Source organism: Emys orbicularis, assembly GCF_028017835.1.
Source record: "Emys orbicularis isolate rEmyOrb1 chromosome 5 unlocalized genomic scaffold, rEmyOrb1.hap1 SUPER_5_unloc_1, whole genome shotgun sequence".
NCBI classification, from domain to species: Eukaryota; Metazoa; Chordata; order Testudines; family Emydidae; genus Emys; species Emys orbicularis.
Window position 1 is genome coordinate 63713 of NW_027045133.1, and position 22205 is coordinate 85917.

At 42.5% G+C, this 22205-nt stretch overlaps 1 protein-coding gene across 2 annotated transcripts in view; it reads right to left on the bottom strand.

Moving 5' to 3' along the window:
- Window positions 1–21173, bottom strand: part of ST3GAL5 (ST3 beta-galactoside alpha-2,3-sialyltransferase 5) — a 52945-nt gene extending 31772 nt beyond the window's left edge. Inside the window, exons 1-2 of one of the 2 annotated variants that reach the window (XM_065422878.1) lie at window positions 21065–21173; window positions 641–755 (exon numbers count right to left, since the gene is read on the bottom strand). In XM_065422878.1, the coding sequence (XP_065278950.1) occupies window positions 641–755; window positions 21065–21107 (158 nt within the window). In that variant the 5' untranslated portion in view covers window positions 21108–21173. Of the gene's footprint in view, window positions 1–630; window positions 756–21064 lie in introns of those variants that run through there. The other variant, XM_065422879.1, reaches the window with a different exon arrangement.
- Between the last annotated feature and the right edge of the window lie 1032 nt (window positions 21174–22205).

Sequence of the window (22205 nt, forward strand, 5' to 3'; positions counted from 1 at the left end):
TAGTAAACCGGCAGGTTCTCCATACTTCACAAAGATTTAATGGCCCACACTGTAATGATGTGTCTTAATACAAATATATATTTATTTTTATATAATTTAGCATTTATACTAATATACTACTAGCTGTGAAGTATTATCAAATTAAAACTAACTACAAGGGACAAACATCTTTTGTGCAATATTTTTAAAAAACACAATTGTGTTCAGCAAGTAAATGAACATTCAGTAATCCACAACGCGTTTCCACTGTACTCTATTTTCATCAAGTACCACACTATGGAAGTGTCTTGGCATGATGATTTATTGGACACAAAATAAAACTGACATTCCAGGGTTTGCTGCTAAATTCTTATTGGGAGGTGGGGGACGGGGTGGGGGGAAATGGGTTGTGTATATTATATATACAAAGAGAGACAGAGGCTGGCATCTTGAAAAAAAATAACACAGGCACCCAACTTCCATTGGATCTCAATGTGATTGGGTGCCTAACTCCCTTTGGCAGATGTGACAATTCCATTCCCTAAGCTTTTATACCACACATCACTGAGGTATCTTCAGTGCCTACACCATGCAGCATGTTTGATTAAACAGCAATTTAAATCTAATTTATCACGACAGAGACACACTTACTTGAGAGTACCTTTTAAAAAACAGCTTGGTCTTTTCATCTTCATGTGTGACCAGCTTATACCATTGCACAGAGGGTACGTGATCACTTTTCAACTTCATACAATTATCTTCATCATTCAGCATTGCTGTAAAGAAAAACACACACTTTAAATAAGAATCTTGTTGCTATGCATTCAAAAAGCTTCTGAAGGCATCCAATTACTATGAGCAATTAAAGTGGAAAGTTTCCTGGAATAGATCCTGGTTTTGTTTACCCTGTTGTCAATGGTGAATTGCCGTTTTAATTTCTCTATTGTTAAAAATTACTTCATCCCAATGGGTTGCAATGAATGAATGAATTCATCCCAATCAACTCTCAACTGTACTGCTAGGAAGCAATTCTAAAAATATACAAGTGTTACTATTTACAAAGCATAGATTTCATGCGAGTTTAAATCATAGGAGATACAACATTTTGAACTATATAAATTACATTATACAGAAGATATATAAAGCTATCACAAAACACAATAACTGACTATAGTCTACATGTACTATATACACATATATACACACATTATATATAATCAATCTACATACAAGCCCTATGTCATCTATTCCAGCATTACATCACGTCTCTGACTGCAAACTACCCAAGGCAATGATTGTATCTCTAAATTCTATTCAGCATCACATACATCTATGACAACATACAAGAAAGTAATAAATATTTCAAGCAGGGAGCCCCTGTAGAGAGAGGGTAGGTGTGATGTATTAAATGACCAAGTTCCAAAAAGAATGTCTAAACAGAGGGTAAACCGAAGAGTAGGTTTCAATGGATTTATAAGAAAGCAGGGTTATCTAAAATACAGATAAATATTGTAGTTTATCCAAGAGCAGGTTAACAGGTAACTTGATCACAGTCTATAGGTACCTATATGGGGAGAATATTTTTGATACGTAAGGGCTCCATAAATCTAGCAGAAAAGGGCATAATAAGATCCAAAAACTGGAGGCGGAGGCCAGACAAATTCAGACTAGAAACAAGGTGCAAATTTTTAACAATAAAGATAATAGACCATCGGAGCAACTCTGTCATTTGAAGTCTTTAAAATCAAGAATGGATGCCTTTCTAAAGGAACACTCTAGTTCAACCGGAAATTACAGGATTGATGCAGAAAGTCAGCCTAGATAGTCATAATGGTGCTTTCTGACCTCAAAAACTATTAATAAAAATTGACTTCATCCTCTGGAGTGGATTACGGTTTTCTGTTTCTTAAAGATAAATTGTGCCTCCTATACAAGTGTAATTTTCTCCATTCTACGTTATTTCTTAAAGATTCTGCTGCTATTTCGCTTGGATGTGAAAAACGCTATGCTGTTTAACTGCATTTACATACTGCAGGTATCATTTTGCAACACATCTGTATGCTGGTGAAGTGCTCAGTCTCCCTTGTTTAGCCAATTTGAGCATTAAGAGACTGAAAATATTTAAAAACTGTCTTCAAGATAATCTCTCTTAATTTGTGGGTTTTTACAAACTGATTTTCCATGGATGAATATTCTGTTACAGAATCCTGTGCAGTTTCTGATTCTGGCATTGATGTTTTAGATTAAGAAATGTATTTACTATCATCAGGCTCTTAAAAGGAAGAGAGAAGCCCCGGGCTGCCAGAACCCCAAGCCACCTACCTCTACCCCACCCCTGCCGCCACAAAAGCCCTGGGGCAGCCCAAGTTGGCGTCCAACCCGAGCAGCCCCAGCGGGCCCGGGGCTGGGCCACCCCAGCCGCGCCAGAGTCGCCCTAGTGGGTCCGGGGCCACCCCAGACGCCCCGGCCGGTCCCAGCCCGGCATCCCACAGCAGCGGCTGCAGCCAGGAAAGGCAGAGCCTTCCCTGGTCTATTATACTTGCCGCCCATGATAACAAATGATAATAATAATTATGCCCAGCTCTTATATATCATTTTTCATCAACAGATTTCAGAGCACTTCATATTATTTAATATATTAATCTTCACACTACCCCAGTGAGCTGGGGGGGGGGGGTGCTATTATCCCCATTTTACAGATGGAGAACTGAGACACAGAGAAGGTAAATGACTTTCCCAAGATCACACAGAAAATCTGTGGCAGAGCAGAGAATTGAACCTAGGCCTCCCAGGTTATAGACTAGTGTCCTAACCACTGGACCATCCTTCCTAACAAAATACCTTCACACATGGCTCTTGGATCTATTTCACATTTAAACAAAAAATATTCTCACATAACTCAGTGGGAACACAAGAGTACTCAGCAAATTGAAGTACCCTCAGCTAAAAACGTTTTTACTTTGCCTGACTATACTGACTGTACAACAGTGTTTTATTTGTGCAGTTTGAAATGGCTGTGAGAGGAGGTAAACAGATTCAGAGCTCTTTCCTCATGTGCTTTGTAAGAATACCTGCCATTTTGAGCACTCTTCTTTATGCCATTTGCTTTTCAGATGTATTTTCAATAAACCAAAGACCACAGAGTTAAATAATCTGTGATAGGAATAAATTAGCAGTAACTGTTGAGTGGGTAATGCCATCAGAAGCAAAGAAATTATTCCAACCTTTCTTTCAGTTATGTGACAATTTTCATAGAATCATAGAACTGGAAGGGACCTCAAGAGGTCATCTAATCCAGTCCCCTGCACTCATGGCAGGACCAAGTATTATCTCTAGACCATCCCTGACAGGTGTTTGTCTAACCTGCTCTTAAAAATCTCCAATGATGGAGATTCCACAACCTCACTAGGCAATTTATTCCAGTGCTTAACCACCCTGACAGTTAGGAAATTTTTCCTAATGTCCAACCTAAACCTCCCTGGCTGCAATTTAAGCCCATTGCTTCTTGTCCTATCCTCAGAGGTTAAGAAGAATAATTTTTCTCCCTCCTCCTTTTAACAACCTTTTATGTACTTGAAAACTGTTATGTCCCCTCTCTGTCTTCTCTTTTCCAGACTAAACAAACCCAATTTTTTTCAAATCTTCCCTCACCAATCATGTTCTCTAGATCTTTTATAAAGGTGTTCCTGTAAGCTGCCCTTAGACCATCACTGCAAAGTTTACAAACAATGACCCATATAGAAAAACTGTATCAGATTTCAAGACCATCTCAAAAAGGCACTTCAGTGATTAAAACAAAATGTGTCAGTTTTTTTCTGATGGAAAGGTCAGTATTTGGATTTGGGATTTCTCCTCCTATTTAGCATCATATGATAAATTAGGATAGTACCAAATTTCACCATTCTAGTTGAGAACTGGCAAGTCAATTATATTAGTTAAGATCTAAATTGTATTAAATACAGTTCTCTTTCTCAGTAATGCATTTGTTTTGTTCCATAATGTTAGAGCCAGGCCTGAATTTCACAAGTTCCTTTTTTTTTCTCCCCAGCCAAGAAGTTTTCTACATTACACCTGAATTATGCAGCAGAATAGCACTGAACAACAGGCGAACTGATAATTATGGAACAATGTTAACCGTTCAGCAGCATTTTTACAACCATATCATCTAACCCTCCATGACATGGTGGAAAAAGTTACATTTAAGTTTAAACAACCAGTGGCTGCAATGCCAGAATTTTCTAGACCAAGCAGGGCCTAACAGAAATTTGTAATAGAGTGGAGGAAACAATTCTAGACTCAACTTCAGGAGTTATAACCTCTTTGAGATGGATGATGGGATTTAACCTCAAATTTGTGACAGACGTGGAAATGCCATGAAACAATCTAAGAACACCGAGGAGTAACAATTTTAACAACACTGTATGTGACCTTGTCAATGAGGGGAAGTTATTGTATACTGGGTTAAGACTTTCCTGTATGAATGCACTGATCTAGAGGCTGTGGGAAGAACAAACAGGGAAGGCAACACAATGGCTTCCCACATAAGACCATCCAGGCACAAACACAAAAGACAATTGGGAAAATTGTATCTCCAACAAGTTACAAGCCTTGTATGTATGTCAGCCTGGGGATCAAGAGAACACTAAACAGTTAATAAAAGCTTCTCAGGAGAAGAGAGGCCAATTGTCAGAAGCTGTTAGGGAGACAGGCTAACACAGGGAAAGACTCTGCAGATGGAGTTTGAAGGAGGTGGGCCTTCCCAGAAGCTAGGAAATCATAGAAATGTAGGGCTGGAAGAGACCCTGAGAAATCATCAAGTCCAACCCCCTTTGCTGAGGGGCCAGACCAAGTATATCTAGACCATCCTTGACAACAAGTGTTTGTCCAACCTACTAAACCTCCAAAGATGAGGATTCCACAACTTCCCTTGGAAGCCTTTTCCAGAGCTTAATTAGCCTTGTAGTTTGGAAGTTTTTCCTAATATCTAACTTAAATTTCCCTTGCTGCAGTTTAAGTCCATTACTTCTTGTCCTACTTTCAATGGATATGGAGAAAAATTGATCACAGACTTCTTTATACTATCACTTGATGTATCTGAATAATGTTTTCAGGTCCTCCCTTCAATCTTCTTTTCTCAAAACTGAATATAACCTTTCCTCATAGGTCACATTTTCTAAACTTTTTCTCATTTTTGTTATTCTCCTCTTGACTTCCTCCAATTTGTCCACATTTTTTCTAAAGTGTGGCACCTAGAACTGAACACAATACTCCAGCTGAAGCCTCACCAGTGCCAAGTAGAGCGGGACAATTATCTCCTGTGTCTCTCATATGACATTCCTGTTAATATATTCCAGGATATTAGCCTTTTTCACAAATGCACCACAGACTCATTCAATTTGTAATCCACTATAAACCACGGATCCTTTTCAGCAGTACTACCACCTAGCCAGTTATTCCACATTTTGTAGTTGTATATTTGATTTTTCCTTTCTAAAGTACTTTGCACTTATCTTTATTGAATTTCATCTTGATGATTTCAGGCTAATTCTCCAATTTGTCAAGGTTGTTTTGAATTCTAATCCTGGCCTCCAAAATGCTTGCAACCTCTCCCAGCTTGGTGTCATTTGCAAATTTTATAAGCATACTCTCCACTCCATTGTCCAAGTCATTAATGAAAATATTGACTAGTACCAGACCAAGGATCGACCCACGAGGAACCCCACTAGATAAGTATTCCCATATTGTGAACCACTGATAACTACTCTGAATACAGTCTTTCAACCACTTATACACCCACAGTCACATTCTGCAATGTAATACAAACTAATGAGGGGTTGTGTCATCAACTTCCCTGTAATTCTGGGTGCCTTAAAATACTCTGCTGCTGTAGCTCCCTTGTATGGACTCTCCCAGCCAGCATACAAGCATGTACTGAGTGTCTGTGTGACAAGCAGCCCCAGAAGCTCTGACTTCAACAGCCTGCTTGTTTCACCACAGCCACACTCTGTCCTCCAACAGCCTTGGTTACACCTGGCAAGATGACCCCAACACCCCCCAGTTCCAAATTTTCCCCAAACCATGTGCTCTGTAATGTCCAGCCCTTTCCTGGATCATTCAGAAGAAGGTGGTTTGTTTGCTCCTCTAAAGAGACAAAATGCACAGCTTATCTCTTTAACTGGAGTTAGTTAAGCACTTCAATTCAAACACAGCAACAGGTTGGTTTAGATTAAAAGTACAGCAAGTTTATTAACAAGTGGTAATAGGATTTTAAGTGAGTTCAAGGACAGAGTTACATGCAAATAAAAATGAAAAACACTTTCTAGAAATTAATACTTAATCCAACTAGTCTTTGTACAAGGTAAGATTCTTACCATACTATCTTACAGCAAGATGGCTGACCACCTCTCCGGTCTGAATCTCTCTCAAAGTCCAAAGTGCTCTTTGTCTTAGCAGAGAGAGAACTTGGGGTTTGTTGCCCCTCTCTTTTATAGTCCAGTGAACCTCTGAAATGGATTCTTCAGAAGGTTATCCCCCAAAATAAAGTGCATTCAAGCTATGAGGAAGGAGACACGGAGTCTCGTGGCGAAGGAAGTTCCATGCTGGCTTCTTCCCTCACTGGTGCTTTCTAAAATACAAATTGATCCTTTCGTGCTCTCGCCAATGCAAATGAATGACCACTTGACACATGATTGCTAATTGGCTCTGAAACCACCTGTTTACCCATTCCCCAGATGTAGCTCATAAACACATTTTAGTTCCACATTGCCTTCATATTTGTATGGCCCCTTGGGCATATACTGTACATACACCATGCAAGAACATTAATGATCAGTGGGTTATTAGTTTTCCAGTGATACCTTACATGACACATGTTAAGGAAAGTTTGCTTATGTAACTCCATTTTGGTTTGGGTCCGCCCTTAGCTAGAAGCAAGCACATCGCGTACCAGGAGACAAGGGGGGAGGAAGGGGGACATCTGGACACAAAGAGATAAGGGCAACAGGGGAAAAAGCTAACCGCATGCCTAAGTAGTTGCAACCCTAGGCAGCACGGGCAAGGGCCTAGCAGGAATAGGTGGTAGATAAGAAAAGGGCTTGTTTATTGGCTAAGGCTTACGATGCACGAGGGCAGCATGCCTTGCTTAAAGGTATATAATCTTTGTGCAACCTCCATTTTGGGTCCCTTCCTGATTAGCAGGGGGGCACCACGCTCGGGCGTAATAAACCTGTTATCTTTGGATACTCTGCAGTCATGGATTTGTTTATGTGCCTCAGCCTAGATTCGAACTGCGCGTGACCTATAGGTATAATTCGCAACACACATCAGATATAGTTAGAACACTAGTGAATTGGGACACAATGAATGGGTCAGGCCAGCTGAAAATCACCACCAGATACCAGTGAATCTCTTGCAATGGGATTCTGTTCAGGTCACACCCACTTTATATAAATTTCAGCTAAACCACATTTCCCCAGTTTGCTTATAAGAATGTCATGTGGGACTGTATAAAAAGCCTTAGTAAAATCAAGATATATCATCACTACTATCCATTAGGCCAGTAACCCTATCAAAGAAGGAAATTGGGTTGGTTTGGCATGTTTTGTTTTTGAAAAAAACCATGCTGGCTATTTCTTTGAACCCTATTAACTTCTAGGTGCTTACAAATTAACTGTTTAATAATTTGTTCTAGTATCTTTCCAGATATTGAAGTTGGGCTGACTGGTCTATAATTCCCTAGGTCTTTGTTCCCCTTTTTAAAGTTAGGTACTATGTTTGCCCTTTTCCAGTCTTCTGCGACCTCACTCATCTTTCATGAGGTTTTCAAAGATAATTGCTGATGGTTCCAAGATTGCTTCAGCTAGTTCCTTAAGTACCCTACGATGAATTTTAATGGGCCCTGCTGACTTGAATACATCCAATTTATCTAAATATTCTTTAACCTGTTCTTTCCCTATTTTGCTTTGTGTTACTTCCCCCTTGTTGTTAATATTAATTGTGTTAAGTATCTGGTCATCATTAACCTGTTTAGTGAAGACTGAAGTAAAACAGCCATTAAACACATCAGTCTCCTTGATGTTATCCATTATTAGCTATCCTTCCCCACTAAGTAGAAGACCAACACTTTCCTTTGTCTTTCTCTTGCTCCTAATGTATTTATGGAATCTTCTTATTGCTTTATACCCTCTGATAATTGTACCTCATTTTGTGCCTTAGTCTTTTTGATTCTGTCCATACATGCTTGTGCTATTCTTTTGTACTCCTCCTCAGCAATATGTCCATGTTTCTACTTTTCATAGGATTCCTTTTTGATTTAACTACCCTATGTTTCTTAAAATTTTTCCTTCATTGCCACTACCAGTTCAACAGTTAGGAAAGGGATAGATAATAAGACAAAATATAATGACACTATAGAAATCCATGGTATGCCTGCATCTTGAATACTGTGTGCAGTTCTGGCTGCCCCATCTCAAAAAATATATATTAGAATTGGAAAAAGTACAGAGAAGGGCAACAAAAATGATTAGGGGTATGAAACAGCTTCCATAGGAAGAGAGACTAAAAAGTCTGCAATGTTCATCTTGGAAAAGTTTGAGGGGAGGATATGACAGAGGTCTATAAAATTATGGAGTGGAGAAAGTGAAAAAAGAGTGGAGTAGAGTAGAGAAAGTGGGGGGGGGGAAGTGTTCTCCCCCTTCACATAACACAAGAATCAAGGGACACCCAATGAAATTAATAGACAGCAGGTTTAGAAACATAAGGAAGTACTTCTTCACACAACGCACAATCACCCTGTGGAATGCGTTGCCAGGGATGTTGTGAAGGCCAAGAGTATATAACTGGATTCAAAAGAGAATTAGATAAGTTCCTGGAGGATAGGTCCATCAATAGCTATTGGCCAAGATGGTGAAGGACACAACTCCTTGGTCTGGGTATCCCTAAACCTCTGACTGCTAGAAGCTGGGAACGGACAACAAGGAACGGATCACTCGATAAATTGCCCTGTTCTGTTCACTCTGAGGCATTTAGCAGTGGCCATTGTCAGAAGAAAGGATACTGGACTAGATGGACCTTTGTTCTGATGCAGTATGCCATTTTTATGTTCTTAACTACACTAGCAGTAGCAAGGTGAGAAAGTGTTAGTATAAATAAGCCTCCAGGCAGCTCGGGGCATTCAAAGCACTATGACATCTAACACTGTTCAGAGCCGGTCTACCTGGCAGTGCTTAGAATGCCAGCAGCCTCCTGGAGTCTCTTCTACAAGTAGTGCACTGTTGCTACAACCAGTGAAGCTGAACCAGTGATGGGAGTTTTTAAAGAAGTGAGCCTAGGTTAGACAAGGCTAAATCTCCATTTGGGCTTGCAGGAGAGGAGCAGTTTAGAAGCAGCTTCAATGTTTTCCCTCATCATGGCATGGACGGTAACGATCAGTGGACACATACACAGAATTCTTAACACCATGTTTATACTGACCCCCACAAAAATAAATAAATCAGGTGCATAGTCATCACCAATGATAGCAACAGTGGAAGCTGTGGGCAGGACACTGGCCCCCGTTGGTTAGAGGACACAGTAATAAAAATGCCTGCACCCTCTTTACACTACAATGTCCACTCTTACTACTACCAGTGAAAAATTATGGTTCTGATTTTTTTTAAAATTTTCTGTAGACACAGCCATGGTGCTAGTAATTGTAACACAGATACTAATTTTGCTAGTACAAAAACAGGCAACCATTCTTGTCTAGCAACAGAACAGTATGGTAATGAATCTTTAATTATACAAGGTGATCTCTCTCCACTTCTCATAGTGACGAATTATTGCACTGCCTTCACATGAGTTACAAAGGACAGATTTTGAAAGTTAGGGCTTGTCTACACTGGGGGGGGGGGATCGATCTAAGATACACAACTTCAGCTACGCGAATAGCGTAGCTGAAGTCGAAGTATCTTAGATCAAATTACCTGGGGTCCACATGGCGCGGGATCGACGGCCGCGGCTCCCCCGTCGACTGCACTACCACCACTCGCTCGGGTGGAGTTCCGGAGTCGACGGTGAGCGCATTCGGGGATCGATATATCGCGTCTTAACAAGACGCGATATATCGATCCCGGATAAATCGATTGCTACCCGCCGATACGGTGGGTAGTGAAGACGTACCCTTAGACAAATGTCCAAAGTTGTTAACACTCTGAGGCTCCCTGCTGAACTGCAAACTCTACAGAGAATAATTGTGGCAGCTCTGACTGTGTAATATGAATAGAATGGGTATAAAAGAGGACCCGCCAAAACCTACTATGCTCAAAATCAACCATTCAAACTCTCCTATCCATCAGTTGGACTGTTATAATTAAAAAAAAAAAAAAAAAAACACGAAGTATCTATTTGAAGTACTCTCTGCTATTTAACATGCGCCTTTATCACTGAGGTTAGCCATTCCGAAAATGAGGTTAACCTAACACACGGGAAGACTTAAGTTACAAAACTACACTACACTAACATAACACTGGCAGCAATGCCAAAAAAATAAGAAGTGAGACTGTTCAATTCCTCAAAGGTCACACAATGAACTCATCAGACAAAGCTTAAGCTGAAGGGGGGTTCCAAAGAGGATGGAGCTCAGCTGTTCTCAGTGGTGGCAGATGATGGAACAAGAAGCAATGGTCTCAAGTTGCAGTGGGGAAGGTCTAGGTTGGATATTAGGAAACACTATTTCACTAGGAGGATGGTGAAGCACTGGAATGGGTTTCCTAGGGAGGTGGTGGAATCTCCATCCTTAGAGGTTTTTAAGGCATGGCTTAACAAATGAATTAGTGGAATGAATTAGTTGATGTTGATCCTGCTTTGAGCAGGAGATTGGACTAGATGACCTCCTGAGGTCTCTTCCAACCCTAATCTTCTATGATTCTAAAACAACAGAAGTGTTCAGGGAATTTTGGAAAGGCTGTGGAATTTCTTGCTGCAGAGTTTCTTTTGCATTCAACTCTGCAGACTTCCTCTGTTGGACCTTATCCCCTGAGCCCTGAACCCACCGAACCGAACTTCACCATATGAGGGTCATCCTATCCTCATTACCCTGCCCGCTTATTTATACCCATGATTGCCTGTAACTCATGTATGAGTGATGTACCCCCACTGCTTGTTGACTGTACCTTGATTTCACCCACCGTATACCCCCCCCATTGGGGATATTGCAGACTGTATGTGCTATGTGCTATCCATTATCAAAATACTAACATCCCCCTATACTCTGTATGTTACCCCCGATGACTAATAACTGACGTTTCAAACACTCTGTATCATCTATTTTTAAACATTCTCTAATAAAATTTTAAACACCATGTGACTCTTGGATTGTTCATATTATTCAGCTGTTATTTTATGCATGTTTTATCATGTTCTTGGTGATTTAGCTTCTGTAATTAGATACCCCTACCTGCATCTACAACAGGGGTGGGCAAACTTTTTGGCCCGAGGGCCACATCTGGGTGGGGAAATTGTATGCAGGGCCATGAATGTAGGGCTGGGGCAGGGGGTTGGGTTGCAGGAGGGAGTACAGGATGCGGCAGGGAGCTCAGGGCAGGTGTGCAGGAGGGGTCTCAGGGCAAGGGGTTGGGGTGCAGGGTGCGGCAGGGTGCTCAGGGCAGGGGGTTGGGGTGCAGAAGGCGTGCGGCAGGGGGCTCAAGACAGAGGATTAGGGCACTCAGGGCAGGGAGTTGGTGCAGGAGGGGTTTGGGGTATGGGCTCCGGCCCACCGCCACTTACCTCAAGCGGCTCCAGGGTGGCAGCGGCACGCAGCGGGGCTAAGGCAGGCTCCCTGACTGCCCTGGCCCCTGCTCCCAGAAGTGGCCAGCATGTCCGGCAGTGGCTCCTTGGGGTGGGGTGGGTAAGGCGGCGCCTCCACACGCTGCCCTCGCCAGTGGGTACCACCCTCAAAGCTCCCATTGGCCGCGGTTCCCCGTTCCCGGCCAATGGGAGCTGTGGGGGGCGGTGCCTGCAGGCAAGGGCAGCGCACAGAGCCCTCCCCCTCCCCACCAGGGACTGCAGGAACGTGGTGCCAGCCTCTTCTGGGAGCGGCGCCGGGCCAGGGCAGGCAGGGAGCCTGCCTTAGCCCTGTTTCACCACAGAGCTGGCAATCCCGCGGTCCGGATTGAAAGTCTGGATCCAGCCCACGGGCAGTAGTTTGCTCTCCCCGATCTACAACTTGGCCTCTACACAGTGTAGTTAAACTCAGATTCTTAGACTTTAGATGAACACGATGGTCCCATCTGGCCTTAGTCTGACCTCTTGCACACTGCAGACCACAGAACCTCACCCACCCACTCCTGTAATAGACCCCAACCTCTGGCTGAGTCACTGAAGTCCTCAAATCATGATTTAAAGACATTTAAATCTGCAAGTGTCCCAGGCTCCATGCTGAAGAGGAAGGCAAAAAAAAAAAAAAAAGGGTTTCTGACAATATGACCTGGGGGGAAATTCCTTACCCACCCCAAAATATGGAGATCAGTTAGACCTGAGCATGTAGGCAAGATCCACCAGCCAGACACCTTGAAAAGAATTCTCTGTAGTAACTCAGAGCCCTACCTATCTAGTGTCCTATCACTGGCCATCGGAGATATTTGCTGCTAGCAGTCGTAGATCAGTTACATGCCATTGTAGGCAGTCTCATCATACCATCACCTCCATAAACTTATCAAACTCAGTCTTGAAGCCAGTTAGGTTTTTTGCCCCACTGCTCCCCTTGGAAGACTATTCCAGAACTTCACTCCTCTGATGGTTAGAAACCTTTGTCTATTTCAAGCCTAAACTTGTTGATGGCCAGTTTATATCCATTTGTTCTTGTGTCCACTTTGGCACCCAATTTAAATAACTCCTCTCCCTCACTGGTATTTATCCCTTTGATGTATTTATCAAGAGCAATCATATCTCCCTTCAGCCTTCTTTTGGTTAGGCTAAACAAGCCAAGCTCTTAGTGTCTCCTCTCATAAGGTAGGTTTTCCATTTCTCAGATCATCCTAATAGCCCTTCTCTGCACCTCTTCCAGTTTGAATTAATCTTTCTTAGACTCCTTTCAGCATGACCCGTTGTAGTCTTCCCTTTATCCAGTCCCTTACCCACCTTTCAATTCTCATATAAATCCCCATCTTCTCCAATTTAACTAATAATTTCCCATGTGGAACTGTATCAAAATGCCTTACTGAAATCCAGGTACATTAGATCTACTGCATTTTCTTTGTCTAAAAAAAATCAGTTATCTTCTCAAAGAAGCAGATGAGGTTCATCTGGCACACTCTACCTATTGAAAAACTATGCTGTATTTTATCCAAATTCCCGTATACCTCCATGTCCTTAACTACTTTCTCTTTCAAAATTTGCTCCAAGACCTTGCCTTGCATACAATTGAGGTCTTGGAACAAATTACTTGCAGGCCTGTAGTTTCCTGGATCACTTTTTTCCCCTTTCTTAAAAATAGGAACTATATTAGCAATTCTCTCGTTATAGGGTATGTCCGCCAAGTTTACAGATTCTTTAAAAATCCTTGCTATTGGGCTTGCAATTTCATGCGCCAGTTGCTCTAATATTCTTGGATGGAGATTATCCGGGGCCCCCAATTTAATCCCATTAAGATGTTTGAGTTTGACTTCCACCTCAGATGTGGTAATTTCTACTTCCATATCTTCATTCCAATAGCCACCCTGCCACTACCCCTAAGTGCTACACTAGCTTTATTAAAAATTAAGGTAAGGTATTCATTTAGGTGTTGGGTCATGCCTAGATTATCCTTAATCTCCACCCTATCCTCAGTGTTTAGCGGTCCCACTTCTTCTTTCCTTGTTTTTTTTTTATATAAATGGCTATAGAACCTTTAACTATTTGTTCTAATTTTCTTTGCAAGGTCCAACTCTGCTTGGCTTTTGGCAGTTCTCATTTTTCTCTCCTCTTTCTGATTTCCAAAAGGTAGCTTTCCTTGCTGATCCTTCCCATCTTCCATTCCTTATAGGCTCTCTCTTAATAACCTCTTTTGAGATGCTTGCTCATCCAGTTTGGCCTGCAACGCTTCCCTAAGATTTTTTTTCCCATTGCTTGGGATGCAGGCTTCAGATAGTTGCGGTCCAGCCTACTTCCCTAACTAATTCCCTTAATTTTTTTAAGTTTGTCCTTTTGAAATCTAGTTGCAGATCTATTTTTGTTTAAGTGTGTGTTCCAGGTATCTCTTTGTTCTTTAACATTAGGCTTGGAAGGATTAGATTTTTATTGGAAACTTTTAGAACTGGGTGAACTATGGTTTTAAATTGAGTTTGAATATTAGCATAGGCGATAAACCCAAAGCATGTGACCACATATAATGAAATCATGAGAAAGAAGAGTTGTTTGTGTTAAACTTGTAGTGATCCTTGAAATACCAGCATTATCTTATTTAAGGTTAAGCTGAGGTAATGGAAACAAAGAAAACATGCTTAACTGGATATCAGGTACAGTGTTCAGTCTTAAAACTCCCTCATCTGGCTTTGGCAAAGGTCCAATAACGAGCAGTGACATCACTTGTTTATTATAGTATATAAGCAGCAAGTTTTTCTAGGGGTTTCTTTGACAGAGCTTTTCCTTAACCCTTTGGAGTCATGCCATGATGGAAAGGTATCTCCTAGGCCTGTTCCTGTTGAGAGTAGCTGCCAATGTTTATAATTGTATTGTTGCTAGAATGTGGTATACAAGTGCATATGTGCTTGTATTTGTATTTTGGATGTAACCAACACCAACTGACCTTTGGACAAATAAATGAATGCTTGTGTGGAAACTGAGTCATGCTAAACCTTAAAAAACTTATTGGAGAAATTATTTCCAATATTTGGTAAATGTTGCTTTCACTGTACGCACACAAACCAATTAAAAATATTTCCATAGATGATCGTCCAGATTTACATATAGGCAAAGAAAGAAAAATGCAGCTGGAGAACTAGAGTTTGATTTAAAGATAGTTACTTTGTATATTTTGACATGTGATGTTGACAATTTTTGATTTAAGTTATAAAGCTTTAACTTTCTAAATCTCAACATCTAGTCATTACATAACTATTGTCTGACACCCCTCATAATTCTCCGCAACTGTGAAAATTTAATTTGATAAAAATTGAAGAAAATGCTTAAAACCCATAATTTTGCACAATTGTGAACATTTAAATGGATAAAAATAAAAAATGCTTAAAAATAAAAACATTGCTATATTATCCATCAAAATTACAAAAAAAATCAAATTGTGCCAAGCCTATTTTCATTATACGTGGCTATAAGACTTGAAAAGTTCAAAGACACCAAGTAGTCAGAAGTCAGTACGAAAGTTGGAGGGGAAGCAATGCAGTTCAAGGGCAGCAGCTTGGTTGGAATCCCAACCCTGGAAGTTACTCAGAGAGGTGAAGACAATTTTTTTTTCCTCCTTCATTTCTTACCTACAACCCTTTCTTTTTGGTGTGTGAGCATCTCCATTTCCCAGTAAGTTTTCTATATGCCACTATCAGACTTTATTAAAAGAAACATATGAATATAACAACATAGAGTCTAAGTCAATAATACAGGAAAGAGAACACTAAGTGTAAAGTCTTCCTTTTTCCAAATGCACTGGTCCACTTTCTTTTTCAGAGGCAAGAAAGAATCATTTTATAAAAGAAAATAGTATGTTGGTGTATTTGTTGTATTTGGAAAAATCAAATCAATAAAAAATAAAAATAATTTGCAGAAAACATGTCAAAAATTTTTAGAAAATGGAAATGCCACCTTTGATCATGATTAGGGATAATGAAATTCCAGTGTAGAAGTTTAAGCAATAGGAGGTGTTGAATCTGCAGGGCTTTTCGCATAAAAGTTAAAAAGAAGAAAAATAATATGTTCTATTTTGTAAAGTTATGAGTGTATTAATTATTACCACACCTTAGGTTATACCAAAAAACTATTTCTGTGTAGTCAAGACCATAGGACACCTGGTTACAGACACCTGTACACATGAACCACCTGTTGGGACACTCACCTTATTTGTTTAATAAAACATGCATCGATGACACCTAAGAAAGGGAATGCTTTTCTTTATCGTCTCTACCACATTACACAAAATAAGAGCTTCACAAAATTATAGAAGAGGTTCAGTACCATTTCTGATTGCTGAAACAGTACTGAACATGTATCCTCAACTACACTTTCAGCTAAACAACCATTCTCCTGACACCTGTTGCCTGTCGCATCTGTTATTTCTAGCGTAAAAGCCAAAACAAACTTGCTTTCACTTCCAATTTACAACCACCACCAATGCCCACATTCAGTTCTTCTAAATCCCATGGGGGAGACAACCTTCCTTAGACCTCAGATAAATATTTTACCACCAGATTTTACTTAAAGAGTCTTACAGCATATTAGGTCGGTGTGAACGCTGTGCTTGAGTTAAACTATCCACAACACCCCCCACAACCCACAATGTTATTTGTAAACCAAATTTATTCAACTATGCCATAGACACCACATATAATTGGAGACCTAAGCCCAGGGCTAGTCTAAGTTTAGAGTATCATTATCAGAATTTAGCTCAAAATTTAGGTACATAAAATAAGTTTTTACAAAAGCTAAGGCCATGAGAAACATTTCCATTATCTCTCTTTTTAAGTCCAACAGAGAGTATTTTAAATATAAATATTTCCTTGTAGTATCTGCAACCCAAACACTAAGTCTCAGCATGTAAGAGCCTGAAATTGAAGCCAATTAGTCCATGTTCACTGTCCAGAGAAAAATATAAATAAAAAACCCAAATGAATAGTTAATCAAATTAGACGTTTTAACTGTTCATTTTTATTAACCTAAATTTCCATTTGCAACACACAAATACATTTCTAACCCTTACAATATCTCTTTAAATGTGGCAGAATAAAGAAGCACACACACATTTTGATCACCCTTACAACTTCTGAGTTGAAAAAACAGAAATCATCATCCAGGAAGAAAAAGGTTGTTTTCCCAAAAGAAATTCTTAAACATTTCTCCCCTACCCTCACAATTTTAAAAGGTCCAAAGTAGCATTTTACAATTGTAAGTTAGAATGGCAAAATGCAGAAGATAAGCAGAATTACCATCTTCCTGGAGTACTATTAACAAGGCCAGCCTTAGGGAAGAAAATGGAGCCCCGGGGCAAACTTGTATTTTGGAGCCCTTTCTTTGAGTTTGAGTACAGCACCGTGGGGCTCAGAGCACAAGGGCCAGCTCCTGGCCCCGGAGCCCAGCCAGGCTGAACAGGGAGGAGTCCGGGGCTCCCCTGGCCATGCACCCTCTGAAGACCTAGCAGGAGGAGAGTGGGTGCGCAGACACCACCCATACCCACAGGAAGGGAGGACCCAGGGGCTGGCCCAGTGGCTCCGCAGGGGCGAGCCCTGCTGCCTGTGTCTCCCCACCAGGCTGGCAGCTCAGGGCAGCATTGCCCACCCCCTGCCCAGGGGCTCCAGCCCCGGGTTCACCCACACTCACCCTGCTCCAGAAGCCCAGGCCCGCCAGCTTGCAGCACTCAGACAGCACTCCCCTGACTACAGCACCCTGGGTGGTTGTTCACATCACAAGGCTTTGTAAGGCTGGCCCTGACTACTAAAGAGGGCCAAGGCCAGGGTCAGGGAAATGTGTTTTAATAGCAGAAGAAGCTATTTCTTTCCGCCTTGCCTCTTTACTGCTTCAAATTACAGCAGCAAAAATACACACAAACCACACACTCAAATGTAAATATATATGTTTCAGGGGAAACCCAAAACAACGTAAGCCAAAAAAAATTCTCTTCTCAAAAATAGTGCTGAGAAAGACAACTGGTTTCCACCATCTGTTACGGACTCACATCCACAATCTTGGCACATGTCTATCATTTGGAGAAAGCCTTCCTCGCTCTAGATTAAAGGCAGTTTTTAAAGTTTTGCTATCTTTTACGGCGAAAGGTTTTGTAAATTACTCTTTCATTTTGAAAGCCATTTAATCTCTTTCAGTTTCTAGTAGATCCTCAACCCAATTTATAAAAAGCAACAGAGGGTCCTGTGGCACTTGAAGTGAGGTTCTTACCCACGAAAGCTTATGCTCCCAATACTTCTGTTAGTCTTAAAGGTGCCACAGGACCCTCTGTTGCTTTTTACAGATTCAGACTAACACGGCTACCCCGCTGATACTTAACCCAATTTAGAGCATCAGACCACACGACAAAGAGAGAAATGATGCAACAGGATAGGATTTTATTTATTTTAATGGCAAAGCATGCAGCACAGACAATTATATAGTCTACGTGTTCCACCCACTCACTCCTGGTTAAAATAACAGGAGTACTTGTGGCACCTTAGAGACTAACAAATTTATTAGAGCATAAGCTTTCGTGGGCTACAACCCACTTCTTCGGATGCATATAGAGTGAAACATATATTGAGGAGATATATATACACACACATACAGAGAGCATGAACAGGTGGGAGTTGTCTTACCAAGTCTGAGAGGCCAATTAAGTAAGAGAAAAAAAACTTTTGAAGTGATAATCAAGATAGCCCAGTACAGACAGTTTGATATCTTGATTATCACTTCAAAAGTTTTTTTTCCTCTTACTTAATTGGCCTCTCAGACTTGGTAAGACAACTCCCACCTGTTCATGCTCTCTGTATGTGTGTATATATATCTCCTCAATATATGTTTCACTCTATATGCATCCGAAGAAGTGGGTTGTAGCCCACGAAAGCTTATGCTCTAATAAATTTGTTAGTCTCTAAGGTGCCACAAGTACTCCTGTTATTTTTGCGGATACAGACTAACACGGCTGCTACTCTGAAACCTGTCACTCCTGGTTGGGCAACAGAACCCCAAATCAAGTTTGCTGCAGCTTCCACAATTTAAATGAGAAGCTCCTATTCAGTAGGATATGCCCCCAATACTGGTACTTTGGGGTTTTGTGGCCAGCACTATGGCAGCCCCTTACTGCACCATCACCCATTCAACTGGGTGTGTTCCAGCTATGCAGCTTGGTCACTTACAATAGCAAAAATGGGGTTTAGAAGACCCCACAGCTAGTTCCAGCTTGTGTGATTGAATATAGCAGGTACCAGGGATGGTACAGCTGAGAACTTGATCCATTTAAAGAGGTAAATTTACCCCATAAACAGGATTTTCCCTTCCTCTGAACCAAATAAACCACTTCTCACAAACTGCCCTCTCCAAAACCAAATCCCCTGCAATCCATCCCTTCTAAGAACACTCCTCTTCTCCCCGTCTTACCAAGTACCCCAACACTACCCCATTTCCAAAATCTCCAAACCTTCATTATTAGCCACCAACATCAAAACTTCTTCAATAACCCTCCCCAGTCCTTCCCTAACCCAACAGACCCCACACAACACTTCCATAACCCCATACAAACCCGGTAACATCCCATACAAACTCTCCGACCACCTCACAGCACCAAAACCTTCCCAAAAACTATGTAACTAGAGCGGGGGAGGGGGGGGGGGAGAATTTCAGCTGACCCAAAACTATTAGTGAATTCGTGTCAAATTCACCAAATTTTTTTTTTTTTTTGGTTTGGTCAAAACTGCTTTGACATTACCAAAACGTCATTTTTTTCAGGTTGGAGTAACAAAACAGCTGAAGGAAGGGGTGGGGGGTGCCCCCTTTATAAAGTTTAGTCCAATGGTTAGTGTACTCACCTGGGACTGTAGGAGAGTGCCCTACCCACTGGGCTGGATAGTCTGGTGTGGTGGGGGGGTCTCAATCTAGATAATTAATCAATCATTGGAGCAGTGATTGAAGTTGGGTCTCCCACATCCTGGGTGAATGCCCTAACCCCTGTGGAGCCATAGACTCATTCCCTTTCCCTGGCCCACTGTCATTATGAATAACTATGAATTGATAGTATGAATGACAATGAACAATTGGACCAGGGAAAGAGAATGAGAATGCCTTTATAGCCCAGGGGTGTAGGGCACTCACAGGAGATGGGAGATCCAAGTTCAATCCCTGATTTGAGGACTATTTAAACAGAATGAAACAGTTTCAACAGGAGAGAGACCCACACCAGAACATCCAGCTCAGTGGTTAGGGCACTCTCTGCAATGTAAACAACCCAAATTCAGAGAGAGCAGAATAGAACTTGGGTCTCCCACATCCCAAGTAATAAGGGGAGCACCACCAGCCACCACCTCAATCTCCCCCTCCCTGGTTTTGTGAGTACAGTCATCCCTTAAAAAAAATGCCTGAAATCAAAACAAAAAAGATACGAGTTGGCTTGAAGAAAGTGTTTCATTCGACCCAACTAGAAATGTTTCCTGATTTTTTGTATATGCCCAAAGAAATTATAAAAAATTTGTTTTCAGTTCAACCCAAAACAAGATATTTTCAGACTTGCCAGAGTACTGAAAAATCCATCCCTAACTGAATTCTGCCCATAACATTTCCTTACAAAGTTTCTGAACACCACCCTCGCACCCAAACCTGCCCAATAACCGCCTACAGACCCCATAACATCCCCTACAGACCTACCACCACCCCAGAACCAACGTGCCCACAGCCTCCTACAGGCAACTAATACTCCCAGCCAACACTCCTGTAACCGCTCACAGAACCCCCAAAATACCCCCACCAACCCCCATAACGCCCTTCACACCCCAAAATATCCCCTTCAAAACCACCCCATAACCCTAAGGCAACCAATACCCAACCCCCACATAACCACCTACAGGCCCCCCAACGTACCCTAAAAACACCAGCCCAGCCCCCTACATCCCCTACCAAAACTCTCCCCAGAACCCCCCACTGGCAACCAATACACCCCCACAGACCCCCAACAACCTCAAACACAGCCCCGCCCCCCATGCCCCATAACTAGGGTGACCAGACAGCAAGTGTGAAAAATTGGGACGGGGGTGGGGGGTAATAGGAGCCTATATAAGAAAAATACCCAAAAATTGGGACTGTCCCTATAAAATCGGGACATCTGGTCACCCTACCCATAACCCGCCACAGCCCCCCGCGACCTACCCCCCAGCTCATCCCGCCCCTGCAGGCCCCGCCGCTCCGCCCCCGCGGCCCCCTTCCCAGCCCCTACCTGCGCTGGGCTTCGCGCCGGCCTCGTCGCGTTTCCTCTGCATGGGGGGGAAGCGAAGCAAAGCGCCCGGCAGCCCCAGCTCCGCTCCGTCCGCGGTTGCACTGGGCTCCGCGGTAACCGGCTCGGGCAGCCGCTCGGCTGCGGGCACGCGACACGTGGGGCGGCCCAGCCAATCGCACCGCGCCGACTCTGCGGCGGAGAAGGGGAGGGGGCCGTGGGTCGGGGGAGGACGAGGGAGCCAGGCCGTGAGGGGAAGGGACACAGGACAGGGCAGTAGACCCCTGGGGCGGCTGAGGGGCTCTTCCCCATAGACATGGGGCGGCCCCGCCACCCGGGGCACTTCTCGTGGGGCAGAGGCAGGCGAGTGGCCTCCCCCGGCAAAGGATTCGAACCCCCACCCCGGCGTCCCTAGCAGAGCGGATCCCTGCCCCGGTGGGACGCCCGCTAAACAGCTGCGCAGCCCTCCTGCCTTTGCACTGAAGGACAAGCGCCCTCGGGAGACGTCTACACTACAGAGCCCCCTGGTAGAGGCGGCGATCGCCAGCGGGAGTTCTGCTGGTGTGGACGCAACCTCCCCCTGTGACGCTCGCGGTGCAGACAGAAGCACTCTTCTGTGGGCATTGTTGCATCCAGACCGAGGGTTTTGTTGGTCTCGCTGGGTTGATGGTGGGTGCCGTTTTTTTCAACGCTCCTGGCTGACATGACTATGCCCGTGTCAGGTTTTAAGTGTACAGTAGACCCGTCTTCAGCATTCATTAGTGGTAATACGGTACTTGTCTTCTCCCAGCAGAGGACTGTGATGCACAGGCAGAGCCTTTGAACCTGGAGCACTTACTGTATTTATGTCTGTGCACGCAGTATTGTCAGCCTCAGGTGTTCAAAAATCATGGCAGGTCGGGGTGGGGGGGGGAACATGAGCTTGGCTTTAAAATCATAAGTTTTTTTAGAAATAATACATGTTTGGTTCTTTTCCTTTCCAGTTTTTAAGTCTTTAGTTTATATTTGGTTCATGTTTCCAAGAGACAGGGAAGTGTTAGTACTATTATACAAGGCACTCGTGAGACCTCCTCTGGAATAGTGTGTGCAATTCTGGTCTCCCATGTTTAAGAAAGATGAGTTCAAACTGGAACAGGTGCAGAGA